Genomic DNA, 23,942 nt, shown 5'->3' on the forward strand with positions numbered 1-23,942 from the left:
GCAATCTGTATCTGTCTGGCATATGAGGTAGGAAAAACAAAACCAAAAAAATCTCCTAAAATACAGTCAATGTCACCTTGGGGCCAGTAGTAGTTCTGGGTAACTGCTAATGTGAATAATGCTTCAGCCAAGCCTGGGGTCTCTCAGAAACAAGAGGGCTGGTTAGAGCCCTGAGGGACGCTGAAGGAAGAAAAAGATTTTCTGTACACCTGGGCATTGCCTGGGTGACATGTAAATCCTATGCCAAATCACATGTAAATTATTTCTATTAAGTAACAGAACCATACCAATGTCAAGTAAGAACTGAACTGTGCCACACAGGCTCATAAACCACCCTCCACCACACACACACAAATGCAGCTTCAATCTAAAAGTATCATGGAAAAAAAAAAGAAAAGGGTCCAGGTAAGACTCTGCTTCCATTGCAGGCAGCATGGGTTTGATCCCTGGTCAGGGAACTAAAATACCACATGATGCACAGTCAGTTCAGTTGCTCAGTCATGTCTGACTCTTTGCGATGCCATGGACTGCAGCACGCCAGGCCTCCCTGTCCATCGCCAACTCCCAGAGCTTACTCAAACTCAGGTCCATTGACTCGGTGATGCCATCCAACCATCTCATCCTCTGTCATCCCCTTCTCCTTCCACCTTTAATCTTTCCCAGCATCAAGGGCTTTTCCAGTGAGTCAGTTCTTCACATCAGGTGGCCAAAGTATTAGAGCTTCAGCTTCAGTATCAGTCCTTCCAAAGAATATTCAGGACTGATTTCCTTTATGATGGACTGGTTGTATCTCTTTGCAGTCCAAGGGACTCTCAAGAGTCTTCTCCAACACCACAGTTCAAAAGCATCAATTCTTCGGCGCTCAGCTTTCTTTACAGTCCAACTCTCACATCCATACATGACTACTGGAAAAACCATTGCTTTGACTAGATGGACCTTTGTTGGCAAAGTAATGTCTCTGCTTTTTAATATGCTGTCTAGGTTGGTCATAGCTTTTCTTCCAAGGAGTAAGCGTCTTTTAATTTCATGGCTGCAGTCACCATCTGCAGTGATTTTGTGTGTGGCCAAAAAACAAAAATAAAGTATTATTGCAGAACAGATGACTACTATTCTCAGAGGCTCAAACTCTAAAAATAAGACAGACACACACACAGGCTTAATGGAAGTTTAGAACAAACACAAAAGAATTACATAAAGATACATAAAAGTTATGAATGAAGCCCCAGGGTAGTGATTAAGTATCTCTGGGTTTTCTTTCCTTTACATGGGAGTAAACTGCCCCAATGACCACCCCAAAGGGTTGCTATTACTGACCAATATTGACAAGAGGAAAACTGCACTGCATGGGTATTTCTCAAATAGTTTTCTACTGAATACTGAGATCCTACAAGATGATGACAGGTGTTCTGTGGGGAAAATAATGAGTTTTCAACAATCATCCCATCCCCCGAGCAAACATATAGGAAATCCTCCACACCACTGCCCTTCTTTGGAGAAGGAAATGGCAACCCCCTCCAGTATTCTTGCCTAGAAAATCCTATGGACAGAGGAGCATGGCGAGCTACAGTCCATGGGGTCACAAAAGAGTTGGACATGACTTAGCGACTAAACAAGTGCCCTTTTTAGAGTTTCAGAGTAAATATTTGATTGTTAAGGGTGTTTAAGCTTATTTGATTACAAGGTTCTTTTTTTTTTTTAATCACAAGGCTCTTTTAAGGAATGATATCCCATATTGCTTTTACAGGAGTTCAGTGCTCTCCAGAACATTTTAATTTTTTTTTAAGCACACTGTACAAATAGACAATGGTGCTGCTGATGCCAGGTCACCTAGGAGAGTGACCAAACCCTGTAGCTTCCTGGGCTCCATATCTTATCATTCTCTCTAGCGCATAAAGTCGGCAGGGTCTGTATTATATGCTCCTCAGGTATACAGATAACACTCTGTGCGAAATAATTACAGTGATAACGATAGTTGGAATAACAACAATGACTAACTTTTACTAAGGACCTGCCACACGCTGGTCTCAGTTCTGTGTGTGTACCTTGCTGACCTCATGGAAATTCCCGACCATCTGGCCAGACACATATGGGCAACACCCCTTGCACCCCCAGGAACATCCTGCCCTCTTCCTCCACTCACAACCCCTGACTCAGGGGTCAAAACCAGAGAGTCCATCTGAGCAAATGCTTTTTCAGAATTATTCTGGTTGATGGCTCTGTTCTCTCTGAGTCATCTGCATTCATGAGCTCCCCAGCATCCTTGTGGTGGGAGGCATCTCTGGCAGAGAGCAGCGGCCTCAGAGGCTCCACAGAGACGGCATCTTCGCGCCAGCACCCAAACAGCTTGCAAGGCTGGCTTGGGCTCCTGAGCCTCGCTGCCACACTCCCAGCTCTCTCTTTCTGTGAGCCCGCACCCGCCCAGCCAGGCCACCATCTGGAGGTACAGAGCATCAGTCTGCTGTGTTGGATAACCAGAGGCAGCAAGCAGGCGGTCCCAGTGCAGTCTGAGGCTCCCGTTCAGTGTGGGTGCTGTGGGGTGTCCACCCGCCAGACCCGAATGCACAGACGGTCAGAGGTCATCAGCCACCTGTGCTGGGGACCAGCTCTCTCTTCTCGCTCCTAGCACACAGAGGCACGCAAACGAGCATCTGCACATACTGCCGTCCGGTACCCGCATCTTCCGGAAACAAAACAGACAGGACTGTCACCAGCTTCACCATCTTTTTTCCTTTTTAAAACAAAAAGCTGAAAGTTTCCTTCAAATAGGACAGAGAGCTATTGCCCTTGTATTCTTGGGATCTTCCCAATTCAGGGATCAAACCCACGTCTCTCGCATTGCAGGTGGATTCGGCACTCTCTGAGCCACCAGGGAAGTCCCTGTCTTCTTACAAGTTTCTTTAAAAAACCCAGGGATGTAGCCAGCATCCTCGTGAGCAGATGCCGTGGTGCCCAACGACAAGGATGAGGCTTCTGACCAAGAAGAAGATATGGCCTGTGAGATATGGTCCAGAAGGAGTTACTGTGGTTTATAGCAGTCAGTTGGTTCCACCCACGACCCGGGGAGACTATGCGTACTACCCACAGCACCAAATGACAGGGAAAGTGTGAGACTCTCACTGTTGGAGTTAGGCAGAATCCTCCCGAACAGAAGGCCGTGCTGAAACCAAAGTCCAACAAAATTACTGAGTAGCTCATTCAACTAATGATATTGAAGTATAATCAGGGACAGGAGACAAAGAGGGAGGAGGTTAACCTTTATCAACTAATTTAATTCTCCCACCAATTCCAAGAAGCAGATATAACCATCACTGTTTTACAGGGAGACCTGAGATGCAGAGCAGCAGGGCAGAGCCAGGATTTTGATCCAGATCTGCTTGTCTCTGCATCCGAGTGGCTCCTCTCTCTCCACTCCCCCTCCTCCTCCTCTCACCTGGCCTCCTTAATGCAAGTCGTTCATTTCCTAAAACTATATTTGTTTAGTGCCAAACAGTATTAAGGTCAGGTGTCACAGGTGGGGTTGGCCACTTTTGCCAAAGGTGAACCACCAAACACATGAACAAAACAATAACAAAAGCAAAACAGTACCCATCAGCCTACCCACAGAAAGAAGGTGACATAAGCACATTTAAAAATAGAGAAGATATATCTGGTAACAGCACTCTGAAGTCTGTCAGCTCCTTTTCCCTCTTACCCAACCTACGCAGTCTCCCTCACCTTTCTACCTTTCCTTTTCCCATAGTTCTTGGCTTCTGGCACCTACCTGTTTGTCTGCTCATGTTTCCAGAAAGCCACATACCTGTCAACTGAAATCCTCCAGCAAGCCTGACTTAAATGTACCTGTGCGAGGGTATCTGAGAGCCGTGTGCAGGCACCTGTGTGGCCAGGTGAGGTAACTCACTTTAACAGAATGAATACTGCCTTCACTTCCTAGGGCTGCCCTAGCCAAGTACCATACTCTGGGGAACTGAAAGCAATAGAAATGTGAATTCTCGCACAGCCTGATTCTGAGGTGTTAACAGGGTTGGCACCCTTCTGAGGCTGAATCTGTCCAGACCTCTCTCCTAGCTTCTGGTAGTAGGTGCAGGCCTTGGCTTGCAGCTCTGTCACCCCAGTCTCTGCCTGCACCAGGACGTGGCTTTCTTCCCTGTCTACCCCTGTGTGCCCTCTTCAATTTTGTAAGGACACTTGTCAAAATGGATGAGGTCCCACCCTACTGCAGTGTGATCCCATCTTAACTATATCTGCAGCAATCCTATTTCTGAATAAGTCATATCTGGGGGTCGTGGGGGTGAGGACCTCAGCATATTTGGGGGGTACACAATTGACCCCATAACAGCTACTATATGCCAGACGAGGGTTCCAGGCCATTTCATTTGGTTCTGATACTCTACGAAGTAGATCAGTGGCTCCCCACCCACAGTGTGTAACAGAACATAACCTCAGCTGTAGAGTTTGTTTTTAAAATACTCATGTCTGGTCCCACTCTCCAGAGATCCTGATGTGGTAGGTCCAGGCAGGGAACCAACTATTTTACAAAGTAAAATTAAGAAGCAAAGTTTCAAAAGGAATGACAATGCTTATCCAGGAATAAGAATCACTGGGGTCCATCTTAACAACAGTACAATAAATCAGGAAATGGGGGCAAAAAGGAAGTGAAACGCTATGTCCAAAATTCACTCAGTACTTGGATGAAACAAAAGGTTTTCCAACCCAGGTCAGTTTCGCTCAGAACCTCCATCCTTTCCACTACCCAGGTGTGACCATGGCTGTTGGCACCTCTACATGGTGACACAGGCAGTATTCTTAGGTGTAAAAATAAGTGTGCACATCTATGTCCTCTGTGGGTTCTTAGTGAGTGTCTTTGGGATCAAGTATGTATTTGGCTGAACATCTTTGTATATTCTATCAGCCACACACCAGAATGACTTCTACAGAGTGTCCCCATAAGTCATGATGTTGTCACTTACAATTAACTGTCACCTGTCACTCTCAACTCAGTCTGAAGTTTCTAGTACAGGGTACTCATCCCACAAGTATTTGTAGAACAAATGAATAAAGAAACATCAATTTAAGGAAACATCATGAAGTAAAAGTGGTCCTTGCTGGAATTTGTGTGTTTTTTTTTTCAGTTTTTCCCCTCATAATCATGATGGGAAACCATGATCCTTCTGCTCCAATTTCCTTACTTCTGCATCCTTGTCTTCTCTCCAGATGAGAAAAAGAAGCCATTACTACCTTGGGGACTGTCGGTGATTTGGGAACAACTTTAATCCCATTAAATATCTATTCACAGACATTCTACAGTATTAAATGTTGTCACTGGAGGAAATAAGAAAGGAAGAAGTTTAAAGGTAATTTGGTTCAGCCCTGAGATTCTGGAGCACACGTTCCGACAACAGTCTTGATGTCGTCTCTGCCTCACTTGCAATGTCCTCCAATATCAGCCCCCCAGGTCCGTCCATGTATGGCAGGAGGAGGTCCGAATTTGCAGGACGGCTTTGGTTTTAAATAAATTCTGGCACTGTCCCCATAAGCTGGGGTGACAGTTTCACAGCAGTCAGTTTCACCCTCAAGTCCGTCCTGCTTTAGACAATATGGCCGGGCTCCGTCAGCACACAGCCATTTTTTACAACGTGCACTCTGAGTTTCAGTTGAGAAAACATAGACAGACACCCCCATCCATCCTGATTTCCATTCTTACCTAACATGTGCCCTTTGCTGTGTTCCTGGTGTCTCGTGACTGTCTCCTCCCTCGTACAAAGCACCTTCCTGCCTTTGAGTCTGCCCATGTTCCTCCCCCTGCCTGAAAAGTTCTCCTTCCCCACTCTACTTACGTAAGTCTAACCCATCTTTCAATATGCCTTCAAGCCCCATTTCCATGAAGCCTCCTCTGTCTACTCAGCCCACACTGATTTCTCCTTTCTCTTAACTTCCACCCGTGACATTTGCTTTGCTAAATTAGGGTATGGAGTGAAAAGCACCTCTTCAGTGATGGATTCAGTCCTCCTCCATGCTCTGCCTGGACTTTGTTTAGAAGGCTGCAGGTAGCACCTGGTTATGGTAATTTGATACTAAACCCGACAGGTTGGCTTTCTTCAAAGGTGGTTCTTTAAAAGAAATAAGAATACATAATTTGCTTACACATGCTTTTATTTTTTTTCCTTTCAAAACTGTTGCTCAATTCTAAGAGAGCTGCAAATAGAATATTTAAACTGGAGCCCCTCTTGGAGATCTCCTCACCTAACCTCTTATCCAAAGCAGAGGTACACCCCCTGTAGCATCCTTGAAAGATGGCCCCTAACCTACTCATAAACACCCTCTTTGAGCCCATCTCTCCAGGCACCTGTGCTCTTGCTGGTTGTCCTAGCTCTGATTGTTAAAGTTCTTCCTTATAATACAGTATTTGTCAACGTTAAGTTTGTGGCCCATCTGTACCATAATTATTTGAGGTGCTTGTTGAAAATTGCAGGTTCCCAAGTCTAACTCCGGACATACTGAATCAGCATTTGGAGCAAGGATTTAAAAAAGTAATCTACATTGTTAACAGGTTTCCCAGGTGATGTTTATGATACCAAAGTGTAAGATCCACTCTTTTTAAGAGTCAGTGGATTCCATATCTAGAACTTAGCTCTACCTTTCTAACAGTGGAGAGCAATACACGTCCCTTTTCTTCTCAATGTTCATTGCAGCACTATTTACAAAAGCCAAGACATGAAATCAATGCAAATGTCCATTGACAGAGGAATAAAGAAGATGTGGTGCTTACATACAATGGAATATTTGTTGTTGCTGTTTAGTTGCTAAGTCGTGTCTGACTCTTTGTAACCGCACGGACTGTAGCCTATTAGGCTCCTCTGTCCATGGGATTTCCCAGGCAAAAATACTGGAGTGGGTTGCCATTTCCTTCTCTAGGGGATCTCCCAAACCCAGGGATTGAACCCAGGTCTGCTTAGCAGGTGGATTCTTTACCACTGAACCACCTGGGAAGCCCCTACAATGGAATATTACTTAGCCATAAAAAAGAATGAAATAATGCCATTTGCCGCAACATGGATGAACTTAGAGATTATCATACTAAGTGAAGGAAGTCAGACAGAGAAAGTCAAATATACACTATCACTTATATGTGTAATCTAGAAAAAATTATACAAATGAACTTATGTACAAAACAAAAACAGAGTCATAGACTTCAAAAACAAACTCATGGTCACCAAAGAGAAAACAGAGTCATGGAAATGAAGACCTTAAGCATCAAACCTTGCAACCTGGAGATTTCATCCATTGGAAAAGACACCTGGAAAGCCCCCTCTCAGATCCCAACAGAAAGAGACATACTTTGCATCTCTGGCAGGAAGTGACACTGCTTTACTATCACTGTAAAGAGGAAGAAAGATTTTTTTTTTTCCTCTTTACCTGGCAACAGCTCAGCCAATGAAAAACCACTATACTTCAAACTGTCAGATTTCCTCAGTGGACTTTTTGTTTATAATAGCCCTCCCAACTTCCCCATCTCTTCTATAGGAGAGTTTCCTCTCCTTCCTTCTACTACAAAGTTTCCTACACTGTCCTGGGTCTTCTCTTTGTCAATGTCCTTCCTAAAACGTGATGCCAAAATGAGGTGGAGAGAGCAAGCTAGGTTTTCTAATGCTTTTATTATGAATACATATGGACAATTTCAGTAATGATAAAACCAGTTTTGTTCCAAACTAGCCAGTGAGGTAGTATCATTCTGTAAATCTTTGTTAACAGACACACAATGTTGACTTTTCATCGTTGTTTTAATTTGGGTGCCTTTATGATTGGTTGTTCCTTTGTAAATTGTCTGCTCTTCTCCTTTGTAGGTTTTTTTTTTTTCCTCTTTTAATTCATTATGTCTGTCTGGCAACTAAGCCGATTCAATGCATTATCTCACCTAATCCTCAAAACAACATTTCCCTTACTTTACAGGTAAAGAAACTGAGCCTTCAAGAACGTGAAATGAGGAAACACAGTTAGACCTTCAGCTTCCTCACCAACTTATGCCTTCATTTAATTAATGTTTTTGGGAGGAGAGATCTTTATCTTCCAGACACTTTGTAAAGTGAGCTAAGAGAGCCAAGTATTTGGGATGCAAGCATAAGGAAGTTTCAAAAGAACATTAGAAATTATCATAACTCCATTATTTACTTACATCTCCCTAAAATTTCCTTTTTTTTTTATTACTTTCCTGGCCTGGAGGTAATAGTGACCAAGTTATATTCAATTAGTGCTATTTACTGAAGCAAAGGTTAAGGAGGATATAAGTACCTGTTCATATTTTTGTCAAGAGAGGTAATGTATGGCTGACCCTAAAAGACCATCAGAAAAAGATCAAAGAGTAATCTAGAAATAAGGCAGAACCCCATAAAATTACAGTCTATTTGTTGGCAGCAACATCAGTAGATAACAGTTCAAAAGTACACATGCAGGAAGAATTGGCTTTCATTTTTTCCATTTTCCATTATCAAGACCAGTATTTATGCAATTAACTAAGATCCAAATGCTAATTCATCATGTATAGCATTTTAGTCCAAACAGCTGAGCTTCTCTTGGTTTTGGTTAATTTAATCGAATTCCACGCAATTATACTTTAATTGAAAATGCATATGCATAAAGTTGAAATGATGTTTAAATCAACTGAATTTACAACTACATTAAAAAAACGCAAACAACAAAGTACAGATCCGAGTGGGAAACAAAATTAATTTAATCCTACTCCATTTTTCTACCTTGAAGGTGGCCAACACCCAAAGGTCCGGTGTTCTCAACGTCACACAGCCAGTGGTTAACACTGAGACTCAAATCCAGGTTTCCTGACTTTGGATTGAGAGCCTGTACAGCTGTGTCTTTAACTGATATTTAACTGTTCCACCCTCACTCAAACAAACCTTGGCCCTCCAAACTCTCATAAAGTTTTTCAAACAAAATCTATAAACTAGGTATCAAAACAGCTAATGTAATTTTAAAGATCTTTGTTCCCCAGCTTTGTGATTCCAGGCAGCCTAATAAAAATCCTTGGGGTCTATATTCTTCCAGAAACTTTGGCAGAAACTCAATTTCTTCCTTCTTCATTATTCACAGAAACATAGTCATTCGCAGTTTCTAGGTTCTACATTTTGCCCCAATCTTTCTTTCACATAATAAACAAGCATAATCAAAAAGAAAAAAAATTATTATTTGATCAATTATGATGCCAATTTCCCCCAAATAAGAAATAATACATCTTTTCTTTCTTTTTTTTTTTTTACCACTCTAAGTTTCCCATTACTTTCTTTTCGGAACCATCATTTGAAACCACACAAAAATTTTAAGTACACTTTCTCAATACTAAAATTTTAGTTCCTCCCAACTTACTGCCTGGCAACCACGCTCTTTTCACAGAACATAAAGAGGATTTAACATTCAAACATTTAAAAGCCACATATACTCTTAATGTAATTGACTGTCATTCATGTATATATTAATAGTTCCTAGAATTTTATCATCTGGAGACTAGTCTTAATTATTTGTAAGCCTGCACCCACCACCAGACCAAGGTCTGCACTCATCTCCAGCTTTGCCCAAGAGTAGTGCCCTCCACCACACATGCTCCCCTACAAAGGAGAGCCCCCTCCCACAGAGACCCTTCCTCCACACACAGGCCTCTCCCCACAAGACACCCCACCCCCAGACGCGAACAAATACCCACCCTGGTTATCATGACAAAGTAGCACCTTACTCCACAGTTCCACCTCAGAGTCAAGAAAAACACCTAAAACCATTCAAATGAGCCCTTAAATGCCATGCTAATTTGATAAACCCTGTCGGCTGTCTCACAGGGACGGGCTCTTTCAAACCTCTCCTTGGAAATTCAGGCGAGGTGACCCCAGCTGCCTTCAGATTCAATTACCTACAAGGCTCCCCCCACAAAGGCCAGACCACAGGGGAGCCGGGCGCACACTCACTGCAAATCTGACTTGGCAGCTCTCCTCTCCCAGGTAGCACAGGTCTCCCGAGACATTGGTCTCCAGCCACAGGTGCTCTCCGTTCACGGCATTTTCCTGGAGAGAAAAAACACACCTGACTTCAATTTTCTTTTCAGGCATAAGTGGGAGCTGGGGAGGGGGGAGAATGGATCTCAAGTTTAGATTTTTGGAAGAAAACTAGTGAATCCCAGCAGTCTAAAGACTTCTCATTTTATACTCCTGACAATACTGCTGGAGTTGGTCCTACTGACATTCTAGAAATGGAAAAAGGTGTTTGAAAAAATTCTGAGCAATAATGAAGATGTTAGCTCCAAAGATGTTTTAACCATGTCGGTGGTCATCTTTGAAATATATAGTAAACAAGGGGGAAAAACCCTCAAGTTATTCAACCTAAAGCCTTATTCATCCAGGCCCACTGCAGAGTCCACAACAACTGAGACCAAAATTCTATTAAAAGTTGATTCTCTTTAACAAGTTAGCTAAGGAGGATAATAGTATTAAAGTATTTTAAAGACTTTTTGAAAACACACATATTATTAATGGGTAAGTTATGCTTCTAAACCAGAAGCTTCTTAAAAGTTAGTTTTAAGTCACTGTATAGACAAAGCATAACAAATTTCTACCGATTTAAACCTATTACCAGTTCAATAGGGCCTTCACCCAATTCTAAGTTCTCCAAGTTGAATGATTTCCCTGCTTCTAAAAATATTTTCATACTTCCAGTAGCAAACAGAGAATAGCTGTAGGTTTGGAACCCTATGGGCTTCCCTTGTGGCTCTGCTGGTAAAGAATCTGTCTGCAATGCGGGAGACCTGGCTTCAATCCCTGGGTTGGGAAGATTCCCTGGAGAAGGGAAAGGCTCCCCAATCCAATATTCTGGCCTGGAGAATTCCATGGACTGTATGGTCCATGCTGTCACAGAGTCAGACATGACTGGGCAACTTTCACTTCACTTCACTTGGAACCCTAAAAGTTCTCACATAGTGATGGATGAAATATTGGGAACACGTGTACACCCGTGGTGGATTCATGTTGATGTATGGCAAAACCAATACAATATTGTAAAGTAATTAGCCTCTAATAAAAATAAATTTAAATTTAAGATGAAAAAAATAAAAAAATAGAGACTTCCAAGGCAAAAAAAAAAATTAATTAAAAGGCAATGCTCTGCCAGTTATCCTAAATAAATCAAGCTCAACAAACTAAAATATTCTAAAACTGGGAATTTAGTACCCAACTGTAACTTATAATCATCTGTAGAATTTCTTTCCATTGTTTTATTCTTCAATTCATTTAGTAAGCATTTTTCCACACCCCTGGTGCCAGGCACTGGGTTGTGTGCCAAGTCGCATCAGTCATATCTGACTCTTTGCAATCCCATGGACTGTAGCCCACCAGGCTCCTCTAGGATTCTCCAGGCAAGAATACTGGAGTGGGTTTGCCGTTTCCTTCTCCAGGGCATCTTCCCAACCCAAGGATTGAACCGGCATCTTTTTTTTTTTTTTTAGATGGTCTATATTAACTTTATTTATTTATTTTTTTAAATTTTATTTTATTTTTAAACTTTACATAACTGTATTAGTTTTGCCAAATATCAAAATGAATCCGCCACAGGTATACATGTGAACCGGCATCTCTTATGTCTCCTGCGTTGGCAGGCGGCTTCTTTCCCACTCACACCGCCTGGGAAGCCCAGGCACGGAGTTAGTGTATAGTAAAACATAACAATGAACATGGAAACTAAACAAATAATTATAGCAGCAAATACTAGGAATACTTATTACAGCAGAAATCCCACCAACTCTTTTAAAAAGTGAAGTATAAAATGTTGCAGTGGGGGAAAAGTCAAAAATCCTTGATAATACCAATCTAGGCAGGCTAGCAATTAAGTCCTGGTAGGTCAAGGAAGCTGGGTAGGAGCAGGCAAGACCTGAGAGTCAGAGGTGTGAGAGACATCAGTAACTCACTGGGCTGGGAGGCTTCATTCACGCTAGGCCAGTTGGTATGTTCCTGCACTAAAGACTGCCCCTCACCCCCGCAAGCACTCAGGGGCTTGCTGATCACTATCCATGCACAGCAAGCACTGCTACTGCTAAGATGAACTAGCTTCACTCCTAAGTGGGGAACCTGATTAGAAAGCCCAACATTTGTAAGAGAAGAAGGAAAGAAAAAGGTGCTGGATCAAACACACTGCTTCTCAAATCTGATTGCTCATTAAAAAGACCTGATGAGCTTTGACGCATACCTGACTATCATCCCATCCCCAGAGAGTCTGCTTTCACTAATCTGAAGTTTTTAGCAAATACTTGCAGTTATAAGAATGGGAACACCATTTACTGAGCATTAAGGGAGAAGACTAGAGTAAGAGCAGACTTAGGGAGTAAGTCAAGAGTTCAGGTTCTTCTTTTATTCTATTTTCAATTGTGTTATAATTAACATTCAATATATTAGTTTCAGGTGTGTAATATAGGGTTTGATATTTTAATACATTATGAAATGATCACTGCAATAAGAGTTCAGTTTTGAGGATCTGAAATTCTGAGATGCTTATTAAACCTTCAAGTGAAGATGTTGAGAAGGCTGTTTTTTATAAGTCTGAAGTTCAAAGAAGAGGTTTGTACTGTATGAATAATTTGGGAGGCAACCGTTAACTGATCTAAAGCCAAGAGAACTGAATGGAAAACCCTAAGGACTGAATGTGGATGGAAAGCTCTGATTTCTGAACCGTGGAACGTTCCAACATTTAAGAGTTTGAGAACACAGGAAAGATCCAGCAAAGGAGACCTGGATGGAGTGGCCATTGAAGTACGAGGAAAACATAAAAAGAGTGTAACGTTTCCAGGAAGAAAGTGCCCCTAGAAGGTCTGCGTCAAAAGCTGAAGACTGAGAACTGGCCATTGGATTTCTCCAGTGAACATGTTAAGTCACTGATGATCTTGACAAAAGTAGGGACAGTGGAATGAGGAGGAAGAAAGCCTGACGGAATTGGGTTCGGGAAATAATGTTACTGACTTTAGTTTCAAAATGTATATGAAACCCAATTAATGCTCACCGCCTCTACTGTTACCACCTGATCCTCCATCCCCCTGGCTTGGGATATTCCCGATAGCCCCCTGACTGGTGTCCCTGCCCCACTCGTCTCTTCCTTTCCCTGTCCAGTTGCCTCAATCTTCTATCTCTCTCCCTCTTGGTCACTGACGTGCAGTCACACTGGTCTGCTCGTATTTCCCAAGCAGACTAAGCAACCTCTCATCCCAGGTCCACTGAATTTGATGCTTTCTTAACTAAAAATTGTTTTACTGTATATTGTTTACTGTATCCAAATTATTTATTCCTCTCCATTCTGACTTATGTGGTTAATATCTATTTACCCTTTGGTCACCAAATTGAGTGTTACTTTCTCAAAGAAGCCAACACTGACCCTCAAATTGAAGTCATTTTGTTAGTTACTCTCATAAAACCATGTTTACCTCCCATCATTTACCCCAGATGGCAATTATTCATTCATCGGCATGACTATTTGATTCATGTTTCCTTCTTATGCTAGATTCTAACCTTCATATGGACATTAAATGCCCAGCACTTTTTTTTTTTAAGTCGCTTAAGTCGTGTCTGACTCTGCGTGACCCCATAGACAGCAGCCCACTGGGCTCCCCCGTCCCTGGGATTCTCCAGGCAAGAACACTGGAGTGGGTTGCCATTTCCTTGGCACCTTGCAAACAGTAGATGATAAATAAATTTAGGGAACTGAGAAGATGAGACTAAGAATCAACGAATGAATCACATTCTTGTTATATAAGGTTCCAAGGAGTAGAAAGGATAATTACTTTCTTACCTGTCCATTAGCTCAGAGTCATACACCATGAGAAGTAAACATGGATGCCTGAGAGACTTGACAATCTTTCAAAATCATGACAGAAACAGAAGCATGCAAGAAAAGGCCAGTCATGCAAGGAAAACATGAAACATACCTTTCTTAGACTATATTTTCCCTGTCTCATCCTTTTCTTGTACATCTGTCTTGTCCAATGCATCAGAAAGAAGTAACCTTATCCAAAGAGAGGTTTGGCCTTTGCCCTCAACTATAGGATGGTAATTTAAGTGCCTGGGATGTCTTGCCTGATAACGGCATCTTTGTTTACCTGGGGACCCTGGGTCATACTCAGTTCAGTTCAGTCGCTCAGTCGTGTCCGACTCTTTGCAACCCCATGAATTGCAGCATGCCAGGCCTCCCTGTCCATCACCAACTCCCAGAGTTCACCCAAACTCACGTCCATCAAGTTGGTGATGCCATCCAGCCATCTCATCCTCTGTCATCCCCTTTTCCTCCTACCCCCAATCCCTCCCAGCATCAGAGTCTTTTCCAATGAGTCAACTCTTTGCATGAGGTGGCCAAAGTACTGGAGTTTCAGCTTTAGCATCTTTCCTTCCAAAGAACACCCAGGACCGATCTCCTTTAGAATGGACTGGTTGGATCTCCTTGCAGTCCAAGGGACTCACAAGAGTCTTCTCCAACACCACAGTTCAAAAGCATCAATTCTTCGGCGCTCAGTTTTCTTCACAGTCCGACTCTCACATCCATACATGACCACTGGAAAAACCCCAGCCTTGACTAGACAGACCTAAAATAGCACTGACTTATGGTGAGGCATATACCAACTCAGCTTCCAGAGGGTTAAGTGGCTAAGCTTAACCATGCAGGTTATGTCCATATGACTAAGCCCCAATTAAACTCTGGTCACCAAGGTTCAGATGCGCTTCCTTGGTGGCAATACACCATACGTACATTCCCACCATGGCTGTTGGGAGAAGTTAGCTCTGTCACAAATTTACTGGGAGAGAACAGTTGGAAGCTCCTTGTACAGGAATCTCCTGGACTCTGCACCATGCACCTCTTCTCTAGGCTGATTTGAACCTGGGTCCTTTCACTGAATTGGGATTCCTTGGTGACTTAGATGGTAAAGAATCTGCCTGCAATGTGGGAAATCTGGGTTCGATCCCTGGGTTGTGATGATCCCCTGGAGAAGAGAATGGCTACTCACTCTAGCATTCCTGTCTGGAGAATTCCATGGACAGAGGAGCCTGGCAAACTACAGTCCATGGGTTTGCAAAGAGTAGGACATGACTAAGTGACTAACACTTTCACTTTCCTTTCACTGTAAAAGGTCATAAATGTGAGGAAAACAGCCCTCAGTAAATTCTGAGTCCTTCTAATGAATGACTGAACATAAGTGTGGTCTTTTGAATTCCAGAAGCTGCAGGTGAGGGTGACCTTGGGAACTCCTGAATTCTGTATAAAGGTATCCAGCTGGGTGGCATTCACCCATTAATAGAGTAGACAAATAAAATATTGTTTTCTTCTTACATTTCTGGTAAATCTTAATCCACTTCAATATTAGTAAACATAAGCTCTGGAGTCAGGTAGACTTGTTACCGATTAGCTCTATGACCTGCTGCTGCTGCTGTGTTGCTTCAGTCGTGTCCAACTCTGTGCGACCCCACAGACGGCAGCCGGCCAGGCTCCCCCGTCCCTGGGATTCTCCAGGCAAGAACACTGGAGTGGGTTGCCATTTCCTTCCCCAATGCATGAAAGTGAAAAGTGAAAGTGACCTAGGGTCTCTCTAACTTTGCTAGACCTCAGTTCACTCCCCTCTGAAGTTGCAATAATGATTTTACTTCTCTCACGAAATCACAATGATGTTTAAATGTGAAAATGAGTAACAGTCAATGATTTACCCACAATGAGAAGTTAATACAAGTTCAATGCAATTCTTACTATTATCATTGTGGTTGGGTTTTCCTTTCTTGTCTTCCTAATCCATAGATATTGGTATCATCCAAATTTCTCTCCTGGGCCTTTGTAGTCAAGACTGCTAGCCATTCACCAAATTCATTTTCCTCTTCTTCCTGAACACACAGAGTTTGCAACCCAGGCTCACCAGCCACATGACCCAGTTCCAACCATGAACAAGAGTGATGTATACTGTTTTCAGACTTGGTCCACTAAGCCTCTCATGTGCATTCCTCAATACTCTGTTCCCATACTGGGTACCTGGGAAGTTGGTCTTTGCGATGATTTGAAAGTCTTCTGATGAAGTTGTAAGAGTAACCGTCAGTCTGGGTCACTGAATAACTGTGTGGAACAGAGCCTACCCCCAACCCAAACTGGCACAGTCCTGGTTTGCTCTTGGGTGGATTTTTTTCCCACGTAGGTCACCACAGAGCATTGAATAGAGTTCTCTGTGCTCTAGAGTAAGTTCTCATTGTTCTCACTGCTGTTGTTTAGTTGCTAAGTCATGTCTGACTCTTTTGCAACCCCATGGATTGTAACCCAGCAGGCTCCTCTGCCCATGGGATTTCTCAGGCAATAATACTGGAGTGGGTTGTCATTTCCTTCTCCAGGGAATCTTCCAACCCAGGGATAGAACCCGTGTCTCCTGCATTGGCAGATGGATTCTTTAGTTATCTATTTTATACACAGTAGTGTATATATGTCAATTCCAATCTCCCAATTCATCCCACACCCTCCTTCCCCCCACCCTTGGCATTCATACATTTGTACGTCTGTGTCTCCATTTCTGCCCTGCAAATAGGTTAATCAGTACCATTTTTCTAGATTCCACATATATGCATTAATATACTGTATTTGTTTTTCTCTTTCTGATTTACTTCACTCGTATGACAGTTTCTAGGTCCATCCACATCTCCTCTCTGATATTTTACACTGCTATAAAATTAACTTCCTAAAAACACAGCTGTGATTATGACTCTCTCTTGCTCAGGATGCTAAAAAAATTCTCTATTATTTATAAAACAAACTCCAAATTTAATCCCACATACTAGACCTTCCATTAATGGTACCAGTCTGTCTTCCTTATTCAATTTCATACGCAGTTTCATAGAATGTATGAGGCTATGTATCTCAACATAGTCATATTTTCCTTTTCTGTGTCATGTTTTTTATTTATCCCATTCTCCACACCCAGGTACCTCTTTCTCTTCTCTACACATGCATCTTGAAATTCCATCTCAAACGCTATACAACTCAGAGTACCCATCTGTGCCAGACAGAAACAATAGCTCTATTTGTACATGAAGATAGCATTTCTTCTGTAGTAGTAAGTGTTAAAACAATGTATCCATAGATATATAGAGTATCTCTATAGATATACATAGATTTATATAGATCAACCTATCTATGGATAGATCCAGTTACCTAAGAGTAGAGACCCACCTATGTAAATATAGATATGATTCCTTGCCCTGAAGTTCTACCTGAACTCTTAGTAGTAATTAGCTACAAGTAAAAAGATTTAAGTTGTGAATGAATGACCCAAATAGGATATACTGACACCAGAAGCAAACAGTCCACACAAAATGAAGACATTTACTGGCAAAAAAAAAAAAAAAAAAAAAATTCTAAAACAATAAGAAAATTATAAATATGTATCAAATATAAATATCCTTGCTGCTGCTGCTAAGTCACTTCAGTCGTGTCCGACTCTGTGCAACCCCATAGACGGCAGCCCACCAGGCTCCCCCATCCCTGGGATTCTCCAGGCAAGAACACTGGAGTGGGTTGCCATTTCCTTCTCCAATGCATGAAAGTGAAAAGTGAAAGTGAAGTCACTCAGTCGTGTCCGACTCTTAGTGACCCCATGGACTGCAGCCTACCAGGCTCCTCCATCCATGGGATTTTCCAGGCAAGAGTACTGGAGTGGGGTGCCATCGCCTTCTCCATATAATCACTTACTAAGAGGCAAAAGATTAGACCTAGTTACTTCTCAGTGAGCTGTGAAGCTGTACGATTCTATGATTTCTCCAAGCAGCCAATGTGATATCGTTTAAAATTCTCATAATTTTAGAAAATAAAAGACTAGTGAGGGTGCCTGAATCATGCTAGATCTGTCCACAATTAAGATGACTGGTCACGGCCAGGACCTTCACTAATTCATAGATGGTTAGCTCCTCCTGCTTGGCTCAGCAATCTGATATCTTGATTAATCTGACAATGTTTTTCAAAAGAGGGATGGAAGTGAAGAAAGATATCAGGCTGTGTCACTATGGGTGATGACACCCAAGCCTGAAGTTAAAGAGCAAAGGCCTGGAGCTTGTACAGAAGGCACAGGTCTGTGAGGACCTCCTATTGTAAACAAGGCTAAAATGAGAGCATGCGCATGTGCATATGGGCACACACACACACACACACACACATACACACACACACCTGCCTCTCCCTGCCTTTCCATTCACGGTTTCCAAAGATAAAACGACCTAGTTTCATAACCCAGTTTAACCAATCCCACCTGAAGACTCTGTTCCCCTAATCTTATCTCTGAACCAAACTGTGAGGTGAGTGTACCCACTGTTCCATGTTCTACCTGCCTAAAAGAACTCCTTTCAACCATCAGCATCCAGAGGACAGGAAAGGTGGTCGGGATATAAAGTCTGGGTTTGTTTGCATTGAGGCTCTGTTTTCCACAGCCCTCAGCATTGGAGGAAATTTTCCAATGAGGAAAGAGAAAATGAACAGAAATCAAGGATGCCAGATTGAAAACCAATATAGTTTTTTTAAAGAAAGATTTTGGTGGATTTTTCACCATTGCTTGGAGAACTGTTTTAGGCAGTGTAATGGGCAAAAGCAAATTACAGAATAGAGGAGACAGAGTGAAGACCCACATCCTATGTTTTCAGCTTTAAGCATAAAAACAAGGAAGAAATCTCCATGTCCAAAATAAGTCTCCATCCCACAAGAGGCATGTGACATTTAAGAGAAGATATGCATTATCTATGCAATAGACTTACTTCAAAGTGGATTGACTCCCCCTAAACTGGAAGCTTGGATTCCAGCCCAGGAGATGGGACTATTTTTCCCTTTTAGAGCATTACTCCCTTCCTTTCTAGCAATTTCGCCTGTTTTCCCCAAAACTGGCTTGGCTGATGTTCATGGCATGGTGTCAAAGGGAGCAGCCCTGTAGGTTCTCACCATGAAAGGGGAGAGAGGATGCCACTGGGGTGAATGGGAAGATCAAAAACTGTGCAAGCTTTAAGTCTTAACACAATGTACTGGATTAGGAAGGAAATTTTAGAAGAGTTACTTGGAACTCAACAGCATAAACTCATTGACGTTTCAAACAGGCTTTTGACTTTCGTCTTCCAGTGCCCTTCTGGAACTGGAGATCATCTGAGTGCCCATCGGCTCCCAGAGATGTGTCCCTTTCTTGCTGACTGAACAGAAAAGCTATAATCAATTCATCCCTGACATCCACCAGACAGTTACTAGGCCAATGATGCTGTGCAGTCCACTGTGAAGAAGATACATATTTCTGCTTGTTAGCAGAAAACACTGCTCCTCCCTTCCAAGTGCCTCAAATCAAACTATGACCTAGAATAAGTCAACCCAAAACACAAATTTGGCTCTAAGACAATGCCCTATTGGTAGAGATTTTATGTGGAATCAAAACAGAAAGTAAATAAAATAAACAGAACTAATTCAACCAAACAAATGAGCACAGCCTGGCAGAGAACAGGAGTCAAGTCTTTGTAGAAAAGAGCCACATTCACCTCAGGTGAAGCCGACTGTCCGCTGTAGTCAGTAGAAGACCCCAGCCCCGTGCTGAGGCTGGATCTGGCTGTTCCCCATCATTAAGGCTTCTATCCCTGACATGAATGGAGAGGAGGGCCTGTGTGCAGGTGGCAGGCCCAAAGGTTGGCAAAGAGTCATCAAGGAAATGACCCTGTGTGGGGCAGAGAATCTCATAAGTCAAAATAAAATATTTGAGTGAATCACAGCAGAAGAGAAGTTTCCGAACTTTGAGGAACAGACTAAAAATAAGAGATAGTATGCATCACTAAGTAGGGAAATGAGAATATGAAAATGGAACACTTCAAGGAAATTATTAAGTTCAGGGACCCAAAGCATAAAAATTGACTCCCGCAACAGGATTTTTCTGGCCGAATGCAGGGGGGCCTATAGTCTAATCTCACTTGGGTCTCAGGCACTCCACAAGCAGGCCACTCCTCAAAGCTCTTTGCAAGAGGATGTTTAGGAAACAATCATGCCCCTTCTGAAGTCTTTGGTACACACTAGAGTCAGAACAGGACTTCCCAGGTGCAATGCAGGAATCTCAGGTTCAGTCCCTGGGTCAGAAAGATCCTCTGGAGAAGGGAATGGCAACCCACTCCAGTATTCTTGCCTGGAGAATCCTACGGACAGAGGAGCCTGGCAGGCTAGGGTCCACAGGGTCACAAAGACTCATACGTGACTGCAGCAACTGAGCACATGCACACACAGTCAGAACGGGGCCCCCTGAGATTTCTGCAGTAAGTTGAAACTTGGGAGTAAGATTGAAATTCCAGGTTCACCCTGATTGGTCTTCAACTTCAGATGCAGCACGGACAGCTTTTGCATCTGTTTTCTCACTGGTGAAAGGAGGAGAGGGGAGGTAACGTAAGTTAGGGGTCATCGTACTACAGGTTTTTGAGATGACTTTCCACCTCTGACCCTCTGAGGCAAAGAGAATCTCAATGTATGAATCAAGGGGGTTGAATGCAGAGCAAGGTGAATTTCCACAGCCCTGCTCCACCCCTGTTAAGCTGGAAGCATCCTCAGCTCTACTGGGGACTCTTATCTCATCCAAGACAAGAAATCGAAGTTCCTCCTTTTTTACCTTTATTTTGAAATTTTTGCCACTCTTCTCATTTGAGAAACTCTTAATGAGAGGCTCCAACCCAAATCAGCACTTAACAATCAGTAACAATAAAATGATTGATCATTTTAATGCATTTAGTTCAGAAGAGGGAGCTGATAGGAGAGAGGTGGTCACACTGCTTTTTTGCAAGGAAGCAGACAAGGAGGTGGAATACAGGCAATGGTGGGAGGTCAAGACTAGTAGGGCTGCTTTCATACTTTAAAGTTTAGAACAAAGAAAATCCTGGTTTAGCTTTCTGCATGAGCAGGCAAACCAAAGTGGCATAAATGAAGTTGGTGTAAAGCAATTTGGTTAGTAAAAGCCAAAAATTTGGAAGCAAGGGCAAGTCTCAGCAAAAAAAAAAAAAAAAAAAAGGCATTTAAATGTTTTTAACAATCTGCTTCTTCCTCTCTTCTGAGAAAAACCTTTTAGATAACTGTAATAAGAATGTGTAGGGTTGGTTGCTGTCTGGCTTCAGCAATATTAGCCCACAATTATGGGGTTTTTCAGAGTCACATCTTGTAACTCCTTCCATAAAAGATCTCTAAATAAGCCCTGAGATAAGAGTGTCTTCAGAGAAGGCTTTCAATTTTCCCTCTACTGTTAAACATCCCCAGAGTGTTTGCTGTCACCGTGACAATTCATCAGGCCACCAAGATGAAGTGACCGCAACTGAAGGGGCTGAGAGATGAAGGATCAGCTACACACCAGCAGCCTTACTTCCTACTCACTCTTTCCGAACCGTGCACTGCAGCCTCCCACCACCAACCAAAAATACCATTTTGATGAAATATTAGCGCATAGACCTCTTTACAGTAATCTGGAAAATAACACCTCCTAGTCAAGCTTTGGTTCAGGAAGGACATTTTTTCTAAAAGCATTTTTCTGGTAACTCTTTCCAACATCAAACAGGGATGGAGTGTCCTTCCTCACACCCCTGTGGCACTCTTTGAACCCCACCATGCTTGGTGTCACAGAGAAGGCAATGGCACCCCACTCCAGTATTCTTGCCTGGAGAATCCCATGGATGGAGGAGCCTGGTAGGCTGCAGTCCATGGGGCCACTAAGAGTCGGACTCGACTGAGCGACTTCACTTTCACTTTTCACTTTCATGCATTGGAGAAGGAAATGGCAACCCACTCCAGTGTTCTTGCCTGGAGAATCCCAGGGATGGGGCAGCCTGGTGGGCTGCCGTCTGTGGGGTCACACAGAGTCGGACACAACTGAAGCGACTTAGCAGCAGTAGCAGCAGCATGCTTGGTGTCACTGCCCACATTTTAGTGTCAATGTCTTTTCTGCATTCTAAGCTTCTTAAAAGCAGAAACCATATTCCTCACCCAGAATCCCAAGGAACCAAACAGGTTCCAGAACAAAGCAGTTACTCCACAAATGGTGATAGATCAATGAATTCATCAGTGACTTAACTTCTGAATAAATAAACCTACTGGCTGTACAGTTTACAAGGACTTTTACACTCACAACCCCATTTGATCTTAACAACAGACTTGAAGTCCCCCTGGGAGAGGGGGGAGAGGAAGAGGTCACCATTGTTCCCATCTATAGATGAGAACACTGCAGCTGAAAGAAATCAAGTGACTTGACTAATGTCACACGAGGGGCAGAGAAATGATTTAATGGATGCGTGTGTGCACACTCAGTCGTGTCTGACTCTTTTGCGATCCCAAGGACTGTAGCCCACCAGGCTCCTCTGTCCATGGGATTCCCCAGGCAGTGGAGTGGGGTGCCGTTTCTGATTCCAGGGGATCTTCCTGATCCAAGGATCGAATCCACGTCTCCTGCACTGAATGCAGATTCTTTGCCAATGAGACACCTGGGAAGCCTGATTTAATGGGTGTTTCTATCTAAATGATGTAAACTCTCTCTCAATAGAATCTTGCACCTCAAATAGAATCCTATGAGTTTGGATCAGAGGATCTAGAACATCATGGATAATAAACTAACATTTTTGGGTCCCTGATTCTTAGCACATCCTCATCATTGGTCCATATATATCCCTTTTTAAATTTAACTTATGTTTGTTTATGTATTTAATTCTTTTAAATTATGTAAGCACTGGTATCAATATATTCTACATTCTAACCTTTTAGGAGTTTATTAAATGACTGTCCTGGAATAAAGGGAAACTTACAGGAGGGCAAGAGTCTTCCCAAATATTAACTCAACATACACAGATGTGACCTGAACAGTCTAACTGACTTAAATTCAGACTGCAATCTTCAAGTTAACAGCTTTCGTAGATGTCTTTTAGATAAAACATTAAAATCAGCTAATATATATAGCAGACTTCATCAAGGAAGAAAGTTTCATTTCAATTAGATTCAGTCTTTTGCCAGGTACTTCATGTATTACATACATTGGTGTGTGTCCAGAATATAAAATAAGGATGTTAGTAAGTGTGTTCTGGGGGAAGAGGGAGAAATATTACAGTATTAAATGATATTAAGTTATGGCATATGTGCCAAAAACAAAATTTAGTTTACAAAGTCATCTCCTCTCTGGCACCCTGCCATGGTCTTTCTTATGGGAGGAAGAGAACATGGATTATTCCCTCTGTTCAACTCAACCAGAAAGGCTAGACAAGATTCATCAGGACCAGACTGGAATAACCTCAGAGCAGCCTCCTCTGGCTTCATATTGCTTCTGACATTCCTTCAGGAAGGGACAGGCCTTTCAGTCCATAGTTAGACATGTCTTCAACCAAGAGCTTGACTCACCGAAGACTCTCAACAAATGTATTCTAATTGACTTAAGAAACTCACACTGCAATCTTCAATATAACAGTTTTTATAGATGTCTCTTAGATAAAACATTAAAATCAGTTAATATACAGCAGATGCAAACTATTATATAAAAGAATAGATAAACAACAAGGTTCTACTGTAGAGCACAGGGAACTATATTCAATATCCCGTGAAAAACTGTAACAGAAAAGAATATGAAAGAGAATATACACATATGTATAACTGAGTCACTCTGCCACACAGTAGTAACTGGGCTTCCCCGGTGGCTCAGTGGTAAAGATTCCACCTGCCAATGCAGGAGACACAGGTTCAGTCCCTGGGTCAGGAAGATCCCCTGGAAAGGGAAATGGCAACCCACTCCAGTGTTCTTGCCTGGGAAATCCCATTGACAGAGGAGCCTGGAGGGCTACAGTCCTTGGGGTTGCAAAGAGTCAGGACAAGACTTAGTGACTAAACAATAACAACAACAGTAGAAGTGAACACAACATTGTAAACAAACTAGACTT

At 42.5% G+C, this 23,942-nt stretch overlaps 1 protein-coding gene across 17 annotated transcripts in view; it reads right to left on the reverse strand.

Annotated features, from left to right (window-relative positions):
• The window catches only part of DGKI (diacylglycerol kinase iota), a 502,019-nt gene that overhangs the window by 293,980 nt on the left and 184,097 nt on the right, over positions 1-23,942 (reverse strand). For 8 of the 17 annotated variants that reach the window (XM_044946917.2, XM_044946916.2, XM_044946915.2 and 5 more), the window contains exons 3-4: positions 9,963-10,058; positions 9,707-9,769 (exon numbers count right to left, since the gene is read on the reverse strand). In XM_044946917.2, the coding sequence (XP_044802852.2) occupies positions 9,707-9,769; positions 9,963-10,058 (159 nt within the window). Of the gene's footprint in view, positions 1-7,257; positions 9,145-9,706; positions 9,902-9,962; positions 10,059-10,623; positions 10,770-11,950; positions 12,248-23,942 lie in introns of those variants that run through there. The other 9 variants (XM_044946918.2, XM_044946920.2, XM_044946924.2 and 6 more) reach the window with 8 other exon arrangements.

Source organism: Bubalus bubalis, chromosome 8 (assembly GCF_019923935.1).
Source record: "Bubalus bubalis isolate 160015118507 breed Murrah chromosome 8, NDDB_SH_1, whole genome shotgun sequence".
NCBI classification, from domain to species: Eukaryota; Metazoa; Chordata; class Mammalia; order Artiodactyla; family Bovidae; genus Bubalus; species Bubalus bubalis.